This window comes from Lemur catta, chromosome 2 (genome assembly GCF_020740605.2).
Source record: "Lemur catta isolate mLemCat1 chromosome 2, mLemCat1.pri, whole genome shotgun sequence".
In the NCBI taxonomy this organism is placed as follows: Eukaryota; Metazoa; Chordata; class Mammalia; order Primates; family Lemuridae; genus Lemur; species Lemur catta.
The window spans coordinates 34,453,115-34,472,236 of record NC_059129.1 but is presented as its reverse complement, the minus strand read 5'-3'; the positions used below and the strand labels follow the sequence as shown (position 1 = coordinate 34,472,236).

At 34.1% G+C, this 19,122-nt stretch overlaps 1 protein-coding gene and 1 pseudogene across 2 annotated transcripts in view; one reads left to right on the top strand and one right to left on the bottom strand.

The window, feature by feature from the left end:
* The window catches only part of SEPTIN14 (septin 14), a 99,011-nt gene that overhangs the window by 27,613 nt on the left and 52,276 nt on the right, over positions 1-19,122 (bottom strand). Inside the window, exons 6-8 of the mRNA XM_045542168.1 lie at positions 14,548-14,644; positions 4,063-4,231; positions 3,016-3,148 (exon numbers count right to left, since the gene is read on the bottom strand). Coding sequence (XP_045398124.1) covers positions 3,016-3,148; positions 4,063-4,231; positions 14,548-14,644 — 399 coding nt within the window. The remainder of the gene's footprint in view (positions 1-3,015; positions 3,149-4,062; positions 4,232-14,547; positions 14,645-19,122) is intronic.
* LOC123632674 lies at positions 16,934-18,404 on the top strand (annotated as a pseudogene). Its single transcript, XR_006733423.1, has one exon. The product of XR_006733423.1 is annotated as a Y-box-binding protein 1-like (transcript).

Sequence of the window (19,122 nt, the reverse complement as noted above, 5' to 3'; positions counted from 1 at the left end):
TATTCTGATTTATTTAACTTTTTTATTTATCATTTTTATTGATATAAGATAAATAAAGATTAAACTGACTTTCTCATATAATAAGGGGATTCAGCAGTAGAGGTTATTAATTTTATTTATAATATTTATAGATTAAAAAGGAAAATCATATTATCTCTCAGTAGATGCCAATATATCAGTGATATTGGGAATAGAACAGAAAATTTCTTTTTTTTTTTTAACTTCAGCATATTACAGGGGTACAAAAGTTTAGGTTATGTATATTGCCCTTGCCTCCCCCCCCGCCCACCGCCCCGCAAGTCGGAGCTTCAAGTGTGTCCATCCCCTAAACGGTGCGCATCACACTCATTATGTATGCATACACCATCCCCTCCCCCCGACATCTGCCTGACACCCGATTAATATTATTCCTAAATGTGCTCTTAGGTGATGATCAGTGAAACCAATTTGATGGTGAGTACATGTGGTGCTTATTAGAAAATTTCTTAAGATGGAAAAATGATCCACCAGCCTACGTCATACTTTATGGTTAAATATTAGAAATATTTCTAGTAAATTACCAGAACTGTATGTCTGGTATCTATTCTCCTGGAAGTCACAACCTATGCAATAGAATAAGAAAAATAAACGAGAAATATAAATATTTGTTACAAAAAGATGGAAGTGTGATGAATTTGCAAATATGATTAAGTAAAAGACTCTAAATAATTAAAAACTATTAGAACCAATTTAAAAATTTCTTACTCCTCTCAATTTCTATATACAAAAGAAAAACTTGTCCCATATTTAAAGTAGCAAAAATAAATTTTCAGATGCTAAGAATAAACTCAACAAAACATGAGCAAAGCATATGTATTCTAAATAATTTTTCTAAGGACCGTGAAAGTATATTGTGAATAAATGAGGATGAATATATTGTCCCTGAGTAAGTGACGATATTGGTGAAGATGTTAGTTCTCCCAAAATTAGCCTATTAAGTCAGTAAAATACCAACAGGAATTTTTTAGAGACCTTGAAAATAGATCTAAAATTTGTCTGAATAATACAATATGCAAGAATAGCCAAAAAACTTTTGGCAATGCTGGGAGATGAGAGAAGAGACTTGCCTTAACTGATACCAAAACAAACACTGTTAAAGTTGTTACCATTTAAATTCATTTACACTGGAACAGAAAGAGGAAGATATATACATGAAACACAAAAGAAGTACAGAAATAAGCCACTTATGGAAATATTATCAAGTAGCATTCCAAATCCACTAGACAGGAAGGAGTACTCAAATGATATTTGTATGATTGACTACCAATCTACAAAAAACACAAAAATAAATTCCATAGAAAAAAACTACAGAAATATATGTTTATAACCTTCATATAAGTAAGGCCTTTTAGGCAATAAAATAATGTAAATGTTATAAAAGACAAGACTAGTACATATGACTGCCTCAAAACATACAATTTCTATTCAGCAATGGACATTGTAAATAAAGATAAAAGATAGGAGACAGATTAGGAGAGACACTGCAAATATTTAGAAAACAAAAGAATACTTCTATTGTATATACAGAATTGTAAACTAATAACAAACTAATAGGAATACTATAAACAGAGAAGTAATTCTCTGAAACAAAACAAGTAATAATTTAGAATATGAAAAGATCAAACTTCCTAATAATGAGGAATATATGAAAATGTAATTTTTGAGTATTTGAAAATTTTGAAGGGGCTAACTTATCCTTCTGGTAGATGTGCTTGGAAAGTTTACCTCTGTGAGCTTCCAATTTCCTTGTCAGAGTTGCTGTTTACTTACCATGTTAAAGATAATTAAGTTATTCCTTAGTTAAGTAAGCCATATGGGCCTGTTTCCTTATAACCTTGTTCTCTGTAGATGCCCTTAAAATCTTGGTTATTTTCTTACTACCAGAAGTTCCTTTGCTTCTTCCTGAAGAAATTATTAAACCCTATTAAGAACCTCTGCTACTCACCACTTTGCACAACCAATTTTAGGATATGGTTAGTTCTTCCTAAGAAGATATAAGAGAGAAATGGGGGAGGGGGGGGACTGATTTTCAGGGAGAAAAACATGAAGCAGATGTACAGAGATAAGGATCATAATGAAGGAAAATAAGGTATAAGAGAAATAGAAAATTTAAATAGTTGCTTTGGTTTCTGGTCACTTCCAGTTTGGGTATAAGTCTTCATGAGATCCCGCTATACTTCCCATTCTTGAATGGCATGAGATACCCTTATATACTTTCAAACTTTCCCTTTATACCTACACTAATGGAATTTCTATTACTTATTATTGAACTGTCCCTGACTGAGACATCTGGTCTATAGTACCTAATCACCATCTTGTTTCTAAGGAAAAGGAAGCTTATATTCCAATTTACCTACTAAAATTAAATGTTCTTAAAGTGAAGCCATTTGCAATTGAGAAAAGAAATTCTGGTTCCAAATATATGCCTTCACCAAAAACTTATTTGTGGCAAATAATCAAAACTATAATATATTAACAGCTTCCTTTTCCATTGTCTTAGAAATAGCACGGAATAAAAGGAACAGAAAATTTATATAATTTACCAACTAAAAGTTCTCTAATCAAGGCTGCCTTAGTCAATATTTACTTATTTATAAAAGTGAAGAAAATTTTATAACACAGTAATAGTGTTAGAAAGTACCTTACTCTTCAAAGAAGTAAATAGCTTGCGCTTGTTATAAATTTGACTTTATGCATGAAAACTCAAAGTGTAAATAAAATGAAAGTAATCTGATGCATTTTATAAAATTATTTTAGGGGTTATTTATGTGGAAAATTATTCATGTGTCACAGAAAAAAATAAAATTACAGACTATAATTTCATAAAGGCTGTGTTAAAACCCTACATGGTAAATAGGTACTTTTTGAAAAATAGCAAGTATCCTGCAAAAATATCAAGTAAACTCTTCATATAAAAGTAATAGGACATTTAAAAATGAATACAAATTATTAGTATATCAAACTGGCAGTACTTACCTCTTTTTCAGCTTCCTTAAGTGTTGTTTCTTTCTCTTTTACTAGCTGCATAAATCTCTGTTTCAACTCTTCTTCTTGCCTCTGACATTGATCATAGAACTCTTGTCTTTTGGCTTCATAGATTTCTTGAAAACTACAAATAAATTTTTTATTACTCTCACATTAAAATGCTAATGTAAATGTGTAAAAGTATATATAGTATATGTTAGGTCCCATATAAGGACATTTACCAACATTTTCTCATGTATAGCAATATAAAATAGGAATTTATATATCATAAGATATAAAAACGAGGCACAATATTTAATTTCAGAGTACATATAGATTATATGTACTAGAACCTTTAAATCTTTATATAGCTAATTTCTTGTTACCACCACTTACCATTATATAATACTTTACATCTTTTAACAATAAAATTTGGGGAAACTGCTAATGTTTGAGACTATTTTCAAAATAGTTAAAATAAAGATGCCTATATCTTTCAACTTAATTATTGAAGAGAGTTAAATTTTTGTTGTCTGCAAAGAACCATAAATGATATATCTGGATTATACATACTACTCTCCCATATTTTTGCAGCACAATTTCTACTCCTTTTCAATAGAGATACATACACCTGTTCTCAAACTTTTTTCACTTGAATTCCAGGACATTGCATGACTTCTTTTCAGATGTTTCCTTCATCAAACCCTTCTCAATATCCCTTGCCAATCTTTGTCAATATTTGCAATATTTTTCAATCTCCTTTCCTTGTTCTTTTTTTCATATAAATACAAAAATTAGAACAAAATAATAGATTTTTTTCTTGGATACACATTTCAGCATATACACATATTGGACACACATATTTCAACATATAAATGAGATCTTACATTATGTTGCTCCTACTGTCTCCATCTAAATCTAAAGATGGTAAAAATACCTAAAACTCAGGATGGTTCAGGATAGAAGTATAATTATTCTCATTGAAAAATTATTGTACCTTGTGTTTATAGGAGACTCCTAAATTATCCATTTGGTTATGCTAGCAATATCTCTACTCACCTAACTGGCTGGTTGTCTGGGCCCACATCTGTAAAGCCCATTTTCTGCAGTCTGCAACACCTATAACATTCATAGTGCTGAGTGTGGGTTTGTTCTTTCAGGTTTTCCATATTGGTACAAAGAAGCATATCCCGGAGCTTAACAAAGTCACAGTGATTTTCGTTTTCCACTAGCAAGAAAGATAATAAATCCACAACACTCATTTTTAATCCCTGGCAATCAGTAAGTATTTGTTAATGAATGCATTGATTTAAAGCACATTTAAAATAATTCATAAGTAATCAATTTGATTAAAAGCTATTCTTTTAATCATGTAAGCATGGTTGTACTATACATATCAATTATAGGCAGATTTTATTTATAGGTCATCAAATTTGCTTTACATTTATTACCTAAACAATAAGCAGGAACTAGTGAAATATGCATATATGCTACAGGTTTTCATTAATAATTGTATATGTTACAAACTAACTTCAAGTTATTTCAGAGTGCTAACAGAATATGTAATATAGCATTGCTAATGTAAATAATTTTATTAAAGGAAATTTGGTTGAGAAAAAGTCTTTAAATTGTGTATACTTTAGTTATCAAATTCCATTTATGCATCACATTTATGAGGCTGCATCAGTAAATATTCAAAATCAATAAATTCACATGGCTGTTTTAATGATACACATACACTGAAAGTAAAGAGATGGAAAAATATTCCATGTAAATGGTAACCAAAAGAGAGCAGGGGTAGCTATATTTCTATCAGATGAGACAGACTTTAAGTTAAAGACAAGTCAAACAAGATAAAGAAGGTCTTATATAATGATAAAGGGGTCAGTTCATCAAAAGAATATAAAAATCGCGAATATATATGCATCTAACATCAGAGCACCTGCATATATAAAGCAAATACTAATAGATTTTAAGGGAGAGATAGACTGTAACACAATAACAGTAGGGGACTTAGATACTCCATTTTGAGAAATGGACTGATCACCCAGACAGAAAATCAATAAGAATACATCAGACTTGAAATACACTTTAGACCCAATAGACCTGACAGACATATATGGAATAATCTATCCAACAGCAACAGAATACACGTTTTTCTCAAGCACACACACAACAGTCTCCAGGATAGATTATATGTTAGTCACAAAATAAGTCTTAATAAATTTTAAAAGATTGAAATAGAAATGAGAGTACAGATCTGTCTTTGACTTATCAATTCAATTAATTAGAATATATACCCTGAAAAGTGGGATTGCTGGATCATATGGTAATTCTAATTTTAGTTTTTGAGAAACCTTCATACTATTTTCCAAAATGGCTCTACCACTTTCCATTTCTACTAACAGTGTTTTCTTTTTCTCCACATGCTTTGCCAGCACTTGTCATTATTTATATTTTTGATACTAGCCGTTCTAACAGGCATGAAGTGATATCTCACTGTGGATTTAATTTACATTTATCTAATGATTAGAGATATTGAGTATATTTTCATATATCTGTTTGGTCAATGGTATTTCTTCTTTTGGGAAATACCTATTCAGATTCTTTGCCCATTTTTAGTTGTGCTATTTATTTTCTTGCCATTGAGTTCTTTGCATCAATAGCAAGAATATTACATATCTTGGATGTTAACATATACCTTATCAGATGTGTGATTTGAAAATATTTTTTGGCAATCTATGGATCATATTTTCACTCAATTATTTCCTTTTATGTGCAGAAGGTTCTTAGTTTGATGCAATACGTTGTCTATTTTGGTTTTTGTTGCCTGTGCTTTTGAAGTCCTATCCAAGAAATCATTGCCAAGAACAAAGTCATGGAGATTTTCCCCTGTGTTTTGTTCTCGTGCTTTACAATTTCAGGTCTTAAGTTCAAGACTTTTATCCATTTTGAGTTGATTTTTGTGTGTGGGGTTCTTCTGCATATGGATATCCAGTTTTCCCAATACTGTTTATTGAAGAGACTGTCATTTTCCCATTGTGTGTTCTTGGCACCTTTATCAAATCTCAATTGACTATAACTACTTGAATGTATTTATAAGCTTTCTATCCTCTTCCTTTGTTTGATGACTCTGTTTTTATGTAATTACCAGGCCATTTTGATTACAATAGTTTTATAATATTAAAATATTTTGAAATCATAGAGTATAATATCTCCAGCTTTGTTCTTTTGCTTAAAATTGTTTTGGCTATTCAGGTTCCTTTCTGGTTCTGTATGAAATTTAGGTTTTTTTTCTATTTCTATGAAAAATAATATCAGAATATTGACAGAAATTTTATTGAATCTGTAGATGACTTTGGGTAGTATGAACATTTTAACATTAATTCTTCTAATCCATGAACATGGGATAGCTCTCCATTTATTTGTGTCTTCTTTAATTTCTTTCATCAATGTTTTATAGTTTTCGGTGTACAGATATTTTATCTCCTTGGCTAAATTAATTCCTAAGTAGTTTATTTCTTCAGCATTATTCACAATAGCCAAGATATGGAAGCAACCCAAGAATCCATCAACAAATGAGTGGATTAAAAAGTGATATACACATACACACAATAAAATACTATAGAGCTTTTAAAAAGAAAATTTTGTCATTTGCAAAACATGAATGAAACTGAAGGACAATATGTTAAGTGAAATACACCAGGAACAGAAAGACAAACACTGAATAATCTCACTTATATATGAAACCTAAAAATGTCAAACTCATAGAAATAGAGACTAGAAAAGTGATTACTAGAGGAGGAGGTGGAATGGAGGAGGAATAGGTAAATGGAAAATGTTGATCAAAGGGTACAAAGTTTTAGATAGACTAGAGGAATATATTTATATAGAGAGACTATATGTATATATATATATATATATATATATATATATATATATAGAGAGAGAGAGAGAGAGAGAGAGAGAGAGAGAGAGAGAGAGATACTCAAATCAATAAAACCATTAATGAAAGAGAAAACATTACAACTGAAATGACAGAATTACAAATGATTGGGCATTAGCATAATGGTCAAATAAGAAATTTCAAACTTCTCTCCCCCACATAGAAAATTCAGTTAGCAACTATCCATAGATAAGAACACCTTGGTGAAAACTCCATAACTTGATAATAATCTTGAGACACCCATGTGGGACACAGAACCAAAAATATCACATCAGAAGGGTAAGAGGGATGGTCTTACTTTGACTGCAAGGCCTTTCCCCCTCCCCCAAGTTGGCACAGTACCACACAGAGAGGATTCCCCTGACCCCAGTTTCTACAGTTGAAAAAAGAGACGAATATCCAGTTTCTCTAGCATTCTGAGATGCCTCTCAGGAAACCTACCCCAGTCTTACCACAAGGAACACAGGGGGTGATGGCATAAGTAGACTACCTGGGGTCAGATAAAAATGAATAAAGGAGGTATTACTCACAGCAATCTGCATGCAGATCTTGAGGGGTAGCTCCGTGTTATTGCCAGTACAGGTGCCCAGTCAGAGGTACCAGTCAACAACATAGCCTATCCACAATGTCAAGCTGATTGCTCCAAGAAACATGGTGGAAAGTTTATTGCGGCTTGAATCTCTATATAGCCAGCATCCATACCTAGCCTCCTATCCCACTCCAAGGCTGTACTCAGTGAGAGAGATGACTGCTACAGGAAAGCACAGGCAATATACCTGCACCACCCAAACTTTCAAACAGCAGCTCAGCTTAGCCTTAAAGTCCACCCCAAGACCCTGCACAGGGAAGAAGATTCCCATCTCATTGCCTTTTGGCAAAACACAGGGACTAGACTTGCACAACCTGGGTATTTAGGATAGTTGTGGTATCATCACTTCGAGTATTTATTATTTCTGTGTGTTGGGAACAAATAAAGTCCTTTCTTCTAGCTACTTTGAAATATACTATACACTGTTGTTAATTATAGTCAATCTATTCCGCTGTTGAACAACAGAACTCATTCCTTTCATCTAACTGTATGCTTGTACTCATTAATCTACCACTATTCATTTCCCCTTCCACTCACCCACCCTTCCTATCCTCTAGTAATCTATCATTCTACTTCCTACTTTTAGGAGATCAACTTTTCTAGCTCCCACATATGAGTGAGAATATGTGATATTTAACTTTCTGTAACTGGCTTATTTCACTTAACATAATGACTTCCAGTTCTCCATGTTGCTGCAAATGACATGATTTCATTATTTTCTATGGCCAAATATTATTTCATTATGTATATATACCATGTTATACCAGAAAGGTTTTCTTTATCCATTGATAGACACTTAGCTTGATTTCATGTATTTTCTGTTGTAAATAATATTGCAGTATACATACAAGTGCAGGTATCCCTTTGACTTCTTTTCACTGGATAAACACCCAGTAGTGAGATTGCTGTAAAAGACCTGACAAAAACATTTGTACCCCCTTAGTATTTTGAAATAAAAAAACCAAAAGAAATAGTTTTGTCTTTTAAATTTCTCCTGAAGAGAAACTTTTGATTGTGGATGGGTGCTGAATTCTTGTTGTTCTGGTGGTATATTTGTGGGTTACCTTCTATTCCACCATCTTGGTGATGTCACCAATAGAGTTTGTTCTATTGAAAAGATGAACAAAATCAAGAAACCTTTATGCTAACAAAGGATAAAAGAGAAGACTCATATAAGTAAGATGAGAAAATAAAGATAACACATTATAAGTGATACCACAGAAATACAAAGGATCATAAGATATTGCTATAAATAATTATACAACAAGTTGGATAAACGTAGAAGAAATAGATAAATTCCTATACATATATTACATACCAATACTTAAACAAGAAGACATAGAAATTTGAACAGACCAACAGCAAGTAAAGTGACTGAATCAGTATTAAAAATCTTTCATGAAACAAATGTCCAGGACCTTATGATTTTGCTACTGAATTGTACCAAACATTTAAGAAAGAATTTAAATTTTTCTCAATCTCTACCCAGAGAATCAAAGAAGAATACTTTCAAACTCTTTTTATAAGGTCAGCATTTACCATGATACCAAAGCCATACAATTACATTACAAGAAAATAAAATTACAGGTCAATATCTCTAATGAACATAGATGCAAAAAAGTACTCAACAAAATTTTAGCAAATTGAATTCAAAAGTACATTACAAGGATTATGCACCATAATCATGTGTGATTTATTCCTGGGACGCAGGATTGTTCATCATATGCAAATCATGTAACCCACTACATTAGCAGAATGAAGAACAAAAACCACACGATCATCTCAGTAGATGCATGAAAAGCATTTGACAGAACTCAACATCCTTTTATGATAAAAATTCTCAATCAATTAAAGTCTAGAAAGAATGTTACACAATAAAAGTCATATATGGCAAACTCACACCTAACGTTATACTCAGTGGCAAAGCATTGAAAGCTTTGTTTCTAAGATCATAAACAAGACAGGGATTCCCAGTTTTATCACTTTTACTCAACATAGTGTTGCAAATCCAAAGCAATTAGGCAAGAGAACAAAAATGAAAAGGTGCCCAAATAGGAAATAGTAAAATTATCCCTGTTTACAGAATAAATAATCTTAAATATAGAAACCCTAAGTATTCCATTAAAAAAGTTAGACTAATAAGTGAATATGGTAAAGTTGCAGGTTGCAAAATTAATAAATAAAAATTAACATATTTATAAACTAATAGTGAACTATCAAGAAAATAATCCTATGTACAATGCTTCAATAAACAAATTTAAAATTAAGAATTAATTTAGGCAAAGATGAAAGATCTCTTCACTGAAAGCTATGAAACATTGATGAAAGAATTTGAATAAGACACATATAAATGGAAAGATTTATGTGTTCATGTATTGGAAAAATTAATATCATTAAAATATCCATACTATTCAAAGCAATCTACAGATTTAATGAACTTCATATCAAAATTCTAAAGGTACTTTTCACAGAAATAGAAAAAACAATCTTAACATTCTGTGAAATCAAAAAGACCCAGAATAACCAAGGCAATCTTAAGCAAAATCTGGAGACATTAAACTACTGTGATATTTCAAAATATACTACAAAAATCTATAAAAAAACAAAACAGCATGGTAGTAGCATAAAAACAGACACATAGACCAATGGAAAAAATAGAGACTCTACAGAGAAATCCAGGTATTTACAGTCAATTGATTTTCAACAAAAGTACTAAGGGCACACAATGGAAAAAAAGACAATATCTTCAATAAATTGTGTTGAGACAACTGGATATCCACATGCAGAAGAAAAAAATTAGACTATTATCTCACACCATTTATAAAAATCAGCTCAAAATGGATTAAAGACTTAGAGGTAAGACCTCTAAGTAAAACTGTAAAACTACCAGAAGAAAACATGGGGGAAAAGTACATGATATTGCTCAGAGAAATAATTGTTTGGATATATACCTAAAAACACAGGTAACAGAAGTGAAAATAAACACATGGGACTAATTCAAAGTAAAAAGCATCCTTACAGCCAAAGAAATTATCAACAGAATGAAAAGACTATAGAGTGGGGGAAAATATTTTCAATCCATATCTCTAATAAGGAGTTAATATCCAAAATATGTATAAGGAACTCAAATAACTCAATAGTAAGAAAACAAATAACCTGATTCAAAGATGAGCAAAGGATCTGAATAGATATTTCTCAAAAGGATACATACAAATGGCCAACAGGTATATAAAAATGCTCAACATCACTCATTGTCAGAGAAATGCAAATTAAAACCACAATGAGATATTACCTTGCATCTTTTAAAATGGCTATTATTAATAAGAGAAATGATATCATGTGCTTGTAAGAAGATGGAGAAAAAGAAACACTTGCATAACTATTGGTGGGAATGTAAATTAATACAGCCATTATGGAAAACGATATGGAGGTTCCCCCCCCAAAATTAAGAAAAGAATTATCATATGATTCAGCAATCTCATTACTGGGTATATACCCCCCCAAATGAATTCAGTAAGTCAAAGAGATATCTGCATCACCATTATTCACAATGACCAAAATATGGAGGCAATCTAAATATGTGTGTATATATATGCGGTAAAATATTATTCAATCTTAAAAAGAAAGAAATCCTGTCATTTGCATCCATGAAGATGAAACTGGAGGACATTATGTTAAATGAAATAAGCCAAGAACAGAAAGACAAATACTGCCTGATCTCACTTATATACAAAATTTTTAAATGTTGAACTTACAGGAATACAGAGTATGGTGGTAGTTAGGGCTAGGTAGTTAGGGTAGGTAGTGCTAGGTGAAGGGTGTGGTGGGAAAGATGTTGGTCAAAGGATACAAAATGTTAGTTAGATAAGAAGAAGTTCAAGAAATCTATTATACAATATGGTGACTATAGTTAATAACTACACATTGTATTCTTGAAAATTGCTGACAGAGTAGATGTTGTTTTCACCCCTAAAATAGCAGTGAAGTAATGCATATGTTAATTACTTCAATTTAGCCATTCTACAATGTATACATATTTCAAAACATCATATTATATATGATAAATACATACTATTTTGTCAATTAAAAGTAAATAATTATTTCATTATTTCATACTCATGGATAGGTAGAATTAACATTGTTAAAATGTCCGTACTACTCAAAGTAATTTACAGATTGAATGCAATCCCCATAATAATACCAACATTATATTTCACAGATCCAGAAAAAAATAATTCTATACTTTGGAACCAGAAAAGAGCCCAAATAGCAAAAACCATCTTAAGCAAAAAGAACAAACCTGGAGGCATCACACTACCAGACTTCAAATTATATTACAAGGTTATATTAACCAAAACAGCACGATACTGGCACAAAAATGGATATATATACCAATGGAACAGAACAGAGGACCCAGATATAAAACCATCCATAGGCAGCCAACTGATCTTTGACAAAGCCCACAACAACACACATAGGGGAAAAGAAGGCCTTTTCAATAAATGGTGCTGGGGAAATTAGATAGCCACATGCAGAGGAATGAAACAGGATCCATATCTCTCACCATGCACCATTCAAGATGGAAAAAAACTTAAATATACAGCATGAAACCATAAGAATTACAGAAGAAAATGTTGGAAAAACTCTTCTAGATATTGGCCTAGGCAAAGAATTTATGAACAAGACCCCAATGATAATCACAACAAAACAAAAATAAACAAATGGGATTTGATTAAATTAAAAAGCTTCTGCACAGCTAAGGAAATAATCAACAGAGCAAATAGACAACCTACAGAATGGGAGAAAATATTCACCAGTTACACATCCAATAAAGAGCTAAAAACCAGAATCTACAAAGAACTCAAGCAAATCAGCAAGAAAAAACCAAACAATCCCATTTTAATGTGGGCAAAAGACATGACCAGAAGCTTTTCGAAAGAAGATAGGCAAATGGCCAATAAACATGTAAAAAAAGTTCAACATCACTAATTGTCAGGGAAATGCAAATTAAAACCACAATGAGATATCACCTCATCCCAGGTAGAATGACATTTATTAAAAAGTCCAAAAACAGTGATACTGGTGTGGATGTGGAAAGAAAGGGATGTTTATACACTGCTGGTGGGACTGCAAATTAGTACAACCTCTATGGAAAACAATATGGAGATTCCTCAAAGAACTAAAATTTGACCTATCATTTGTTCTGTCAATCCCACTACTGGATATTCACCCAAAGGAAAAGAAGTCATTTTATCAAAAAGACACCTGCCCTCAAATGTTTATTGCAGCACAATTCACAATTATAAAGATGTGAAATCAACCCAAGGGCCTATCAATTCATGAGTGGATTAACAGATTGTGGTATATGTGTACTATAGAATACTATTCCACCAGGAAGAAGAATGAATTAAGGCCTTTTGCAACAATTTGGATGGAACTGGAGGCCATTATACTAAGTGAAGTATCTAAAGAATGGAAAAACAAACACCACATGTACTCACTATTAAATTGGAACTAACTGACGAGTACATATGTGCACACAGGAGAGTGAAACTCAGTGGAAATCAAGCAGGGGGGAGGGGGAAGGAGGAGATAGGCAAAAACCTACCTAATGGGTACAGTGAGTACTATCTGGGTGATGAGATAAACCTTACTCAAGCATAACCAAATTGATACGTGTAACCCAAAACATTTGTACCTCCATAATGTTTTGAAATATCCTGGATGGAGCTGGAGCCCATTCATCTAAGTGAAGTATCACAAGAATGGAAAAACAAGCACCAACATATACTCACCATTAAATCGGTATTAATTGATCAAAACTCATGTGCATATATGGAAATAACATTCATCAGGTGTTGGGAGGTGGGGGGAGGAGGGGATTGGTAAACTCACACCTAACAGGTGTGGTGCACGCTGTCTGGAGGATAGGCATGCTTGTAGCTCTGACTTGGGCTGTGCAAAGGCAATCTATGTAACTAAAGCATTTGTCTCCTATAATATTCTGAAATTAAAAATAATAGTAATAAAAATAAAAATATATTAAATAATTATTTCATTAATTAAAAGCAATTCATTTGGCTGTCTCCTGTGTTTATTTTGCCCAGAAGTTTGACCACAATATATTGTTTATTGTGTATAATATTGTGACCAATTTTTGTATATGTAGAAATAATATAAATATAAAAGGGCTGTCCGGAAAGTATCCAGCCATTGTTAATGTAATGAGAACATATTACATGGCTGGATACTTTCTGTACAGCCCTCATATATTATTATGTAGCACATAATAATATATAACATATAATAAAATATACTATAATGAATATTAAGACATGTAAAGTTTTATGTATCTTCCATGAATTTAAAAATTTCTATGCCAATTTTTAAAACAACATTTGGAAACCAGTACAGGTAGAAATCTTCCATTCTTCAATAATTAATACCACAAGTAGATGAACAAGACAATAAATTATTGCTTATTATGATATTCTAACTCCTAATGATACCAAATAATAATATAAATATCAAAGGTATACTTTAGCCAAAGGCAAATTGTACATCTTTGTTTTAAAATAGTTTTTCATTTTTTTAGTGACCAGTTAAAAATGCTTTATAATTTAGGTAGTAATTAGTTTATGTAACATGTTTAAACACCAGTATTTATGCTTCAATCTTGTTCAAAGTACTTCCCAGCATTCTGAATGTCATTGTTTATGCAGCCAGAGATAATATGCACAAGGCACGTTGGATAAACAAGGAGATTCTGCCCAGCCACTCTGGATTTTGGCCCAAAATTTGTTAGCAGCAGGCGACAAATTCCTATGAGTCAAAGTAAGTGTTAGTTAAATGAAACAGAACCTTTGTTCCTCATTAGTAACTTAATTTACAGATTAGCAAGATTTACCAATATTGGCTCAATTTTAAATGCTATTTTGAGACTATGGATGATACACATGGCATATTTAACTTAATCATTCCAAAGCCTGCCCTCTTTCATTATAATTACCTTGCAAAACTCCCCAAGGGTAGTGACGGCCTCTCACCATTCTTTTTCCAACTTTCACTTCATCCATACTCCCTACTACAGCAAAGGGTAACAGTCCCTAGAAAATAAGAATGACATGAATTGAAGTCCTTAATACCATTATAGCTTATTATATTACTCTTATTCCTGTTATAAAAATAACAGAGGTGAAAATATTATATTAAATTTAATCTGACAGGGATCCACCCTGCATCAGATTTTAGAACTTGGCAGTAACTATGTACTAATTAATTTCTGTAAGCATTAGTCTCAGTCTGGGCACACAATTGAAAACTATATACTGAGAATAGCCTAAAGCAAAGCATCCTGCTATGAAGAATACAAAGAAAAAAGATTTTTAATAGACATATTATTTTCTTCACACTATTTTTACCTTGAACTATCTTCACACTGATAATGTTGATGCAATGGTATATAAATCACTTTTGCTCTTGTATTAAAATTAAAAGACAGAAGCATTAAAAATAACTAAAACTATAATAGTTAATGGATACATAATATAAAATGTGCTAATAAGTAGTACTATAAATGCCCCAGTGAATTCTAAGTACAACTTAAAGTAGAAAGGGGTCACTCTGGGAGGTAAGAGTCAGGGATAGTGTAAAAAAAAAAAGTACAACCCAATGTGTACCTGGGAGGATAATGATCAAAGTAAGAAGGACAACCATAGGTAAGGTGAAGGTTTTTGAGAAGATGTAGAGGCAGAAATGTGCAAAATAGATACATGGTCCATCAGAAATTATATAGATTGGTCTGTCTGAATAGAATTTTGATATAAAGGAAATGTTTAAGGCCAAAATTATTAAGCATTTTGTTAAATATTTAATAATTAACATTATTTAGTCTATTAGTTGGTCTTGAAGAAAAATTATTCTCTATGATTATTTCCTATAATTGATTTCCTAGAAGTATAATTAAATAGAAGACAAAAATCTCTACAGCAAGGTCTAAAGAAAATTTGACACAAAAGAATAAAAACATGTTTTATATTACATAGCATTTCAATTCAGAAATGTAGTTTTAGGTATTTCAAAATAAATAAGGTATAAATATAAGCAAAGAGAAATAAAAAATAAAATTAACATTTATCAGTCATCTATTATATTCCAGATAATGTGTCAGGTCTTTCACAAAGATCCTGGACTCACATCTTAAAAGAAGTCCCACTAGAGGTGTCATTGGTTCCAAAGCATAGAGAAGTTAACAGTCTCAAGGAAGACGGGTGAATCATGCAGAATTTTTTGGTTTTTATTTAGGGAATCTAGGATTGAATTCTAAGTCTATATATTTTCAATTTAGTTACCTTTCAAAATATAATCTAATATTTTATATATTTAAGAAAATTTACACAAATTAAAAATTTAGAAGGGAGGCCAAGATGGTGGACTAGAAGCAGCCTGTACAAGCCACTCTCAAGGAGAGGATCAAAAGTTGCAAGTACATATTCACATATGGATGGACCATCTTGGAGAGAGAAGTAACTGAAGACATCCAAGGTGAAGGAAAGGGAGGCAGAGTGATCTGTTCAGCAAGATTACAAAGTACCTGGGGGAAGCATCTATACATGGGGAAAGGTCAGAGAAGAGAACACTGGGGCTATATACTGCCCCCACAGACATCGCAACCTGAACTGTGAGGGAACCCCCTACTATGTCATGCCTCCAGACTGATTAGGGAGCTGCTTGGAGACTGTGCAGCAGCATTGCACCAGAGAGTGGGCACAGCAGGATCCTGCTGGCCTCCAATCCCAGGTTGCTTCAACTGACACCATTTTGAGCTCTTACCTTCAAAATGCCTGGCCTGCACTGGGGTCAGCCACAATGTAGCAATCTCCCCATAACCACTGATGGGCTGAGGAGGGAGAAGGGACTGCAGGCACGTTTGTATGGCCCATAACTGTGTACTATGTGCCTCTCACCACTGGGAGATCCAAGCAGGGGAGGTGCTCTTAGCTCCCACTATCTACCACAGCCATCTAGATAGCACTGCCACTGTAACCTGAGTAGCACCACAGCAGCTGCCACAACCAGTGTTGGGTGGAGAGAAAGCCCCAGCTGCCATGATACCTCCACAGCCCCATGAATCATGAGCAGCACAGAATTTCAAAATACAGCAGGAAGATTTAACAACAGACTAGATCAACCAGAAGAAAGGATATCAGAGCTTGAAGGCAAGGCCTTCAAATTAACCTAGCCAGTCAAAAATGTAGGAAAAAAAAAAAGAAGAAGAATGAACAATCACCTAGAGAAATATGGTACCATGTAAAATGAGCCAATATAAGAATTGAGATTGTCGCTAGTTCGATCGGTAGCGGGAGCGGAGAGCGGACCCCAGAGAGCCCTGTGCAGTCCCACTGCTGCCACCAGCCTAGTTACCATCACATATCGGGAGGAGCCGCAGCTGCCGCAGCCGGCCCCAGTCACCACCACCGCAACCATGAGCAGCGAGGCCGAAACCCAGCAGCCGCCCGCCGCCCCCACCCTCAGCGCTGCCGACACCAAGCCTGGCACCACGGGCAGCAGCGCAGGGAAACGTGGCCCGGGCGGCCTCACATCAGCGGCGCCTGCCGGCAGGGACAAGAAGGTCACCACAACGAAGGTTTTGGGGACAGTAAAATGGTTCAATGTAAGAAATGGATATGGTTTCATCAACAGGAATGACACCAAAGAAGATGTATTTGTACACCAGACTGCCATAAAGAAGAATAACCCCAGGAAGTACCTTCGCAGTGCAGGAGATGGAGAAACTGTGGAGTTTGATGTTGTTGAAGGAGAAAAGGGTGCGGAGGCAGCAAATGTTACAGGCCCTGGTGGAATTCCAGTTCAAGGCAGTAAATAGGCAGCAGACCGTAACCATCATAGAGGCTATCCACGTCGCAGGGGTCCTCCACGCAATTACCAGCAGAGTTACCAGAATAGTGAGAGTGGGGAAAAGAATGAGGGATCGGAGAGTGCTCCTGAAGGCCAGGCCCAACAATGCCGGCCCTACTGCAGGCGAAGGGTCCCACCTTACTACATGCAGAGACCCTATGGGCGTCAACCATAGTATTCCAACCCTCCTCCTGTACAGGGAGAAGTGATGGAGGGTGCTGACAACCAGGGTGTAGGAGAACAACATAGACCACCAGTAAGACAGAATATGTATCGGGGTTATAGACCATGATTCCGCAGGGGCCCTCCTTGCCAAAGACAGCCCAGAGAGGACGGCAATGAAGAGGATAAAGAGAATCAAGGAGATGAGACCCAAGGTCAACAGCTGCCTCAACGTACCGCCGCAACTTCAATTACCGACGCAGATGCCCAGAAAACCCTAAACCACAAGACGGCAAAGAGACAAAAGCAGCCGATCCGCCAGCTGAGAATTCGTCCGCTCCTGAGGCTGAGCAGGGCGGGGCTGAGTAAATGCCGGCTTACCATCTCCACCATTGTCCGGTTTAGTCATCCAACAAGAAGAAATGAATATGAAATTCCAGCAATAAGAAATGAACAAGATTGGAGCTGAAGACCTTAAGTGCTTGCTTTTTGCCCGTTGACCAGATAACTAGAACTATCTGCATTATCTATGCAGCATGGGGTTTTTATTATTTTTACCTAAAGATGTCTTTTTTGGTAATAACAAACGTGTTTTTTAAAAAAGCCTGGTTTTTCTCAATGCGCCTTTAAAGGTTTTTAAATTGTTTCATATCTGGTCAAGTTGAGATTTTTTAAGAACTTCATTTTTAATTTGTAATAAAAGTTTACAACTTGATTTTTTCAAAAAAGTCAACAAACTGCAAGCACCTGTTAATAAAGGTCTTAAATAATTAAAAAAAAAAAAAAGAATTGAAGGCATCCCTGAAGGGGAGAAGAAAAGGAAAAAGCATGGACAACCTCTTTGAGGGAATAATTGAGATAAAGTTCCTGGTACTACCAGAGATTTAGATATCCAGATATCAGATAATCAACAAACACTGGGAAGATTTATTGCAAACAGGACATCACCAAGACACATAGTCATAACTCTAGCCAAAGTCAAAGTGAAGGAGAAACTTCTACAGGCTGCAAGGTGAAAGCAACAACTAACTTACAAAGGAAAACTTGTAGGACTAAGAGAAAACTTCTCAGCAAAGACCCTAAAAGCCAGAAGAGACCAGGGTTATTCTATTATTTTTTAAATTTTTTCCATCCTTAAAATCACCATGACCAGGGTTATTACTGAATAGAATAACTGTCATGCAAGAATTTTGTATCCTGTAAAACTAAGTTTCAAAAATGACTGAAAAACAAAGTCTTTCCCAGACAAGCAAACACGAAGGGAATTTGTCACCACTAGACCTGCCCTACGGAAATTCTCAAAAGTGCACTATACATGGAACAGTACAATAAATATCTACCTGTATAAAAATCACCCAAAAGTTTAAGCTCACAGCTCCTGTAAAACTGTAGCACAAGGGAAAACAAAACAACAAGGTATCATTCAACATAATGAATAGAACAGTATCTCATGTATCATTACTAACATTGAAGGTGAACAGTCATAATTTTCCTTTTAAAAGAT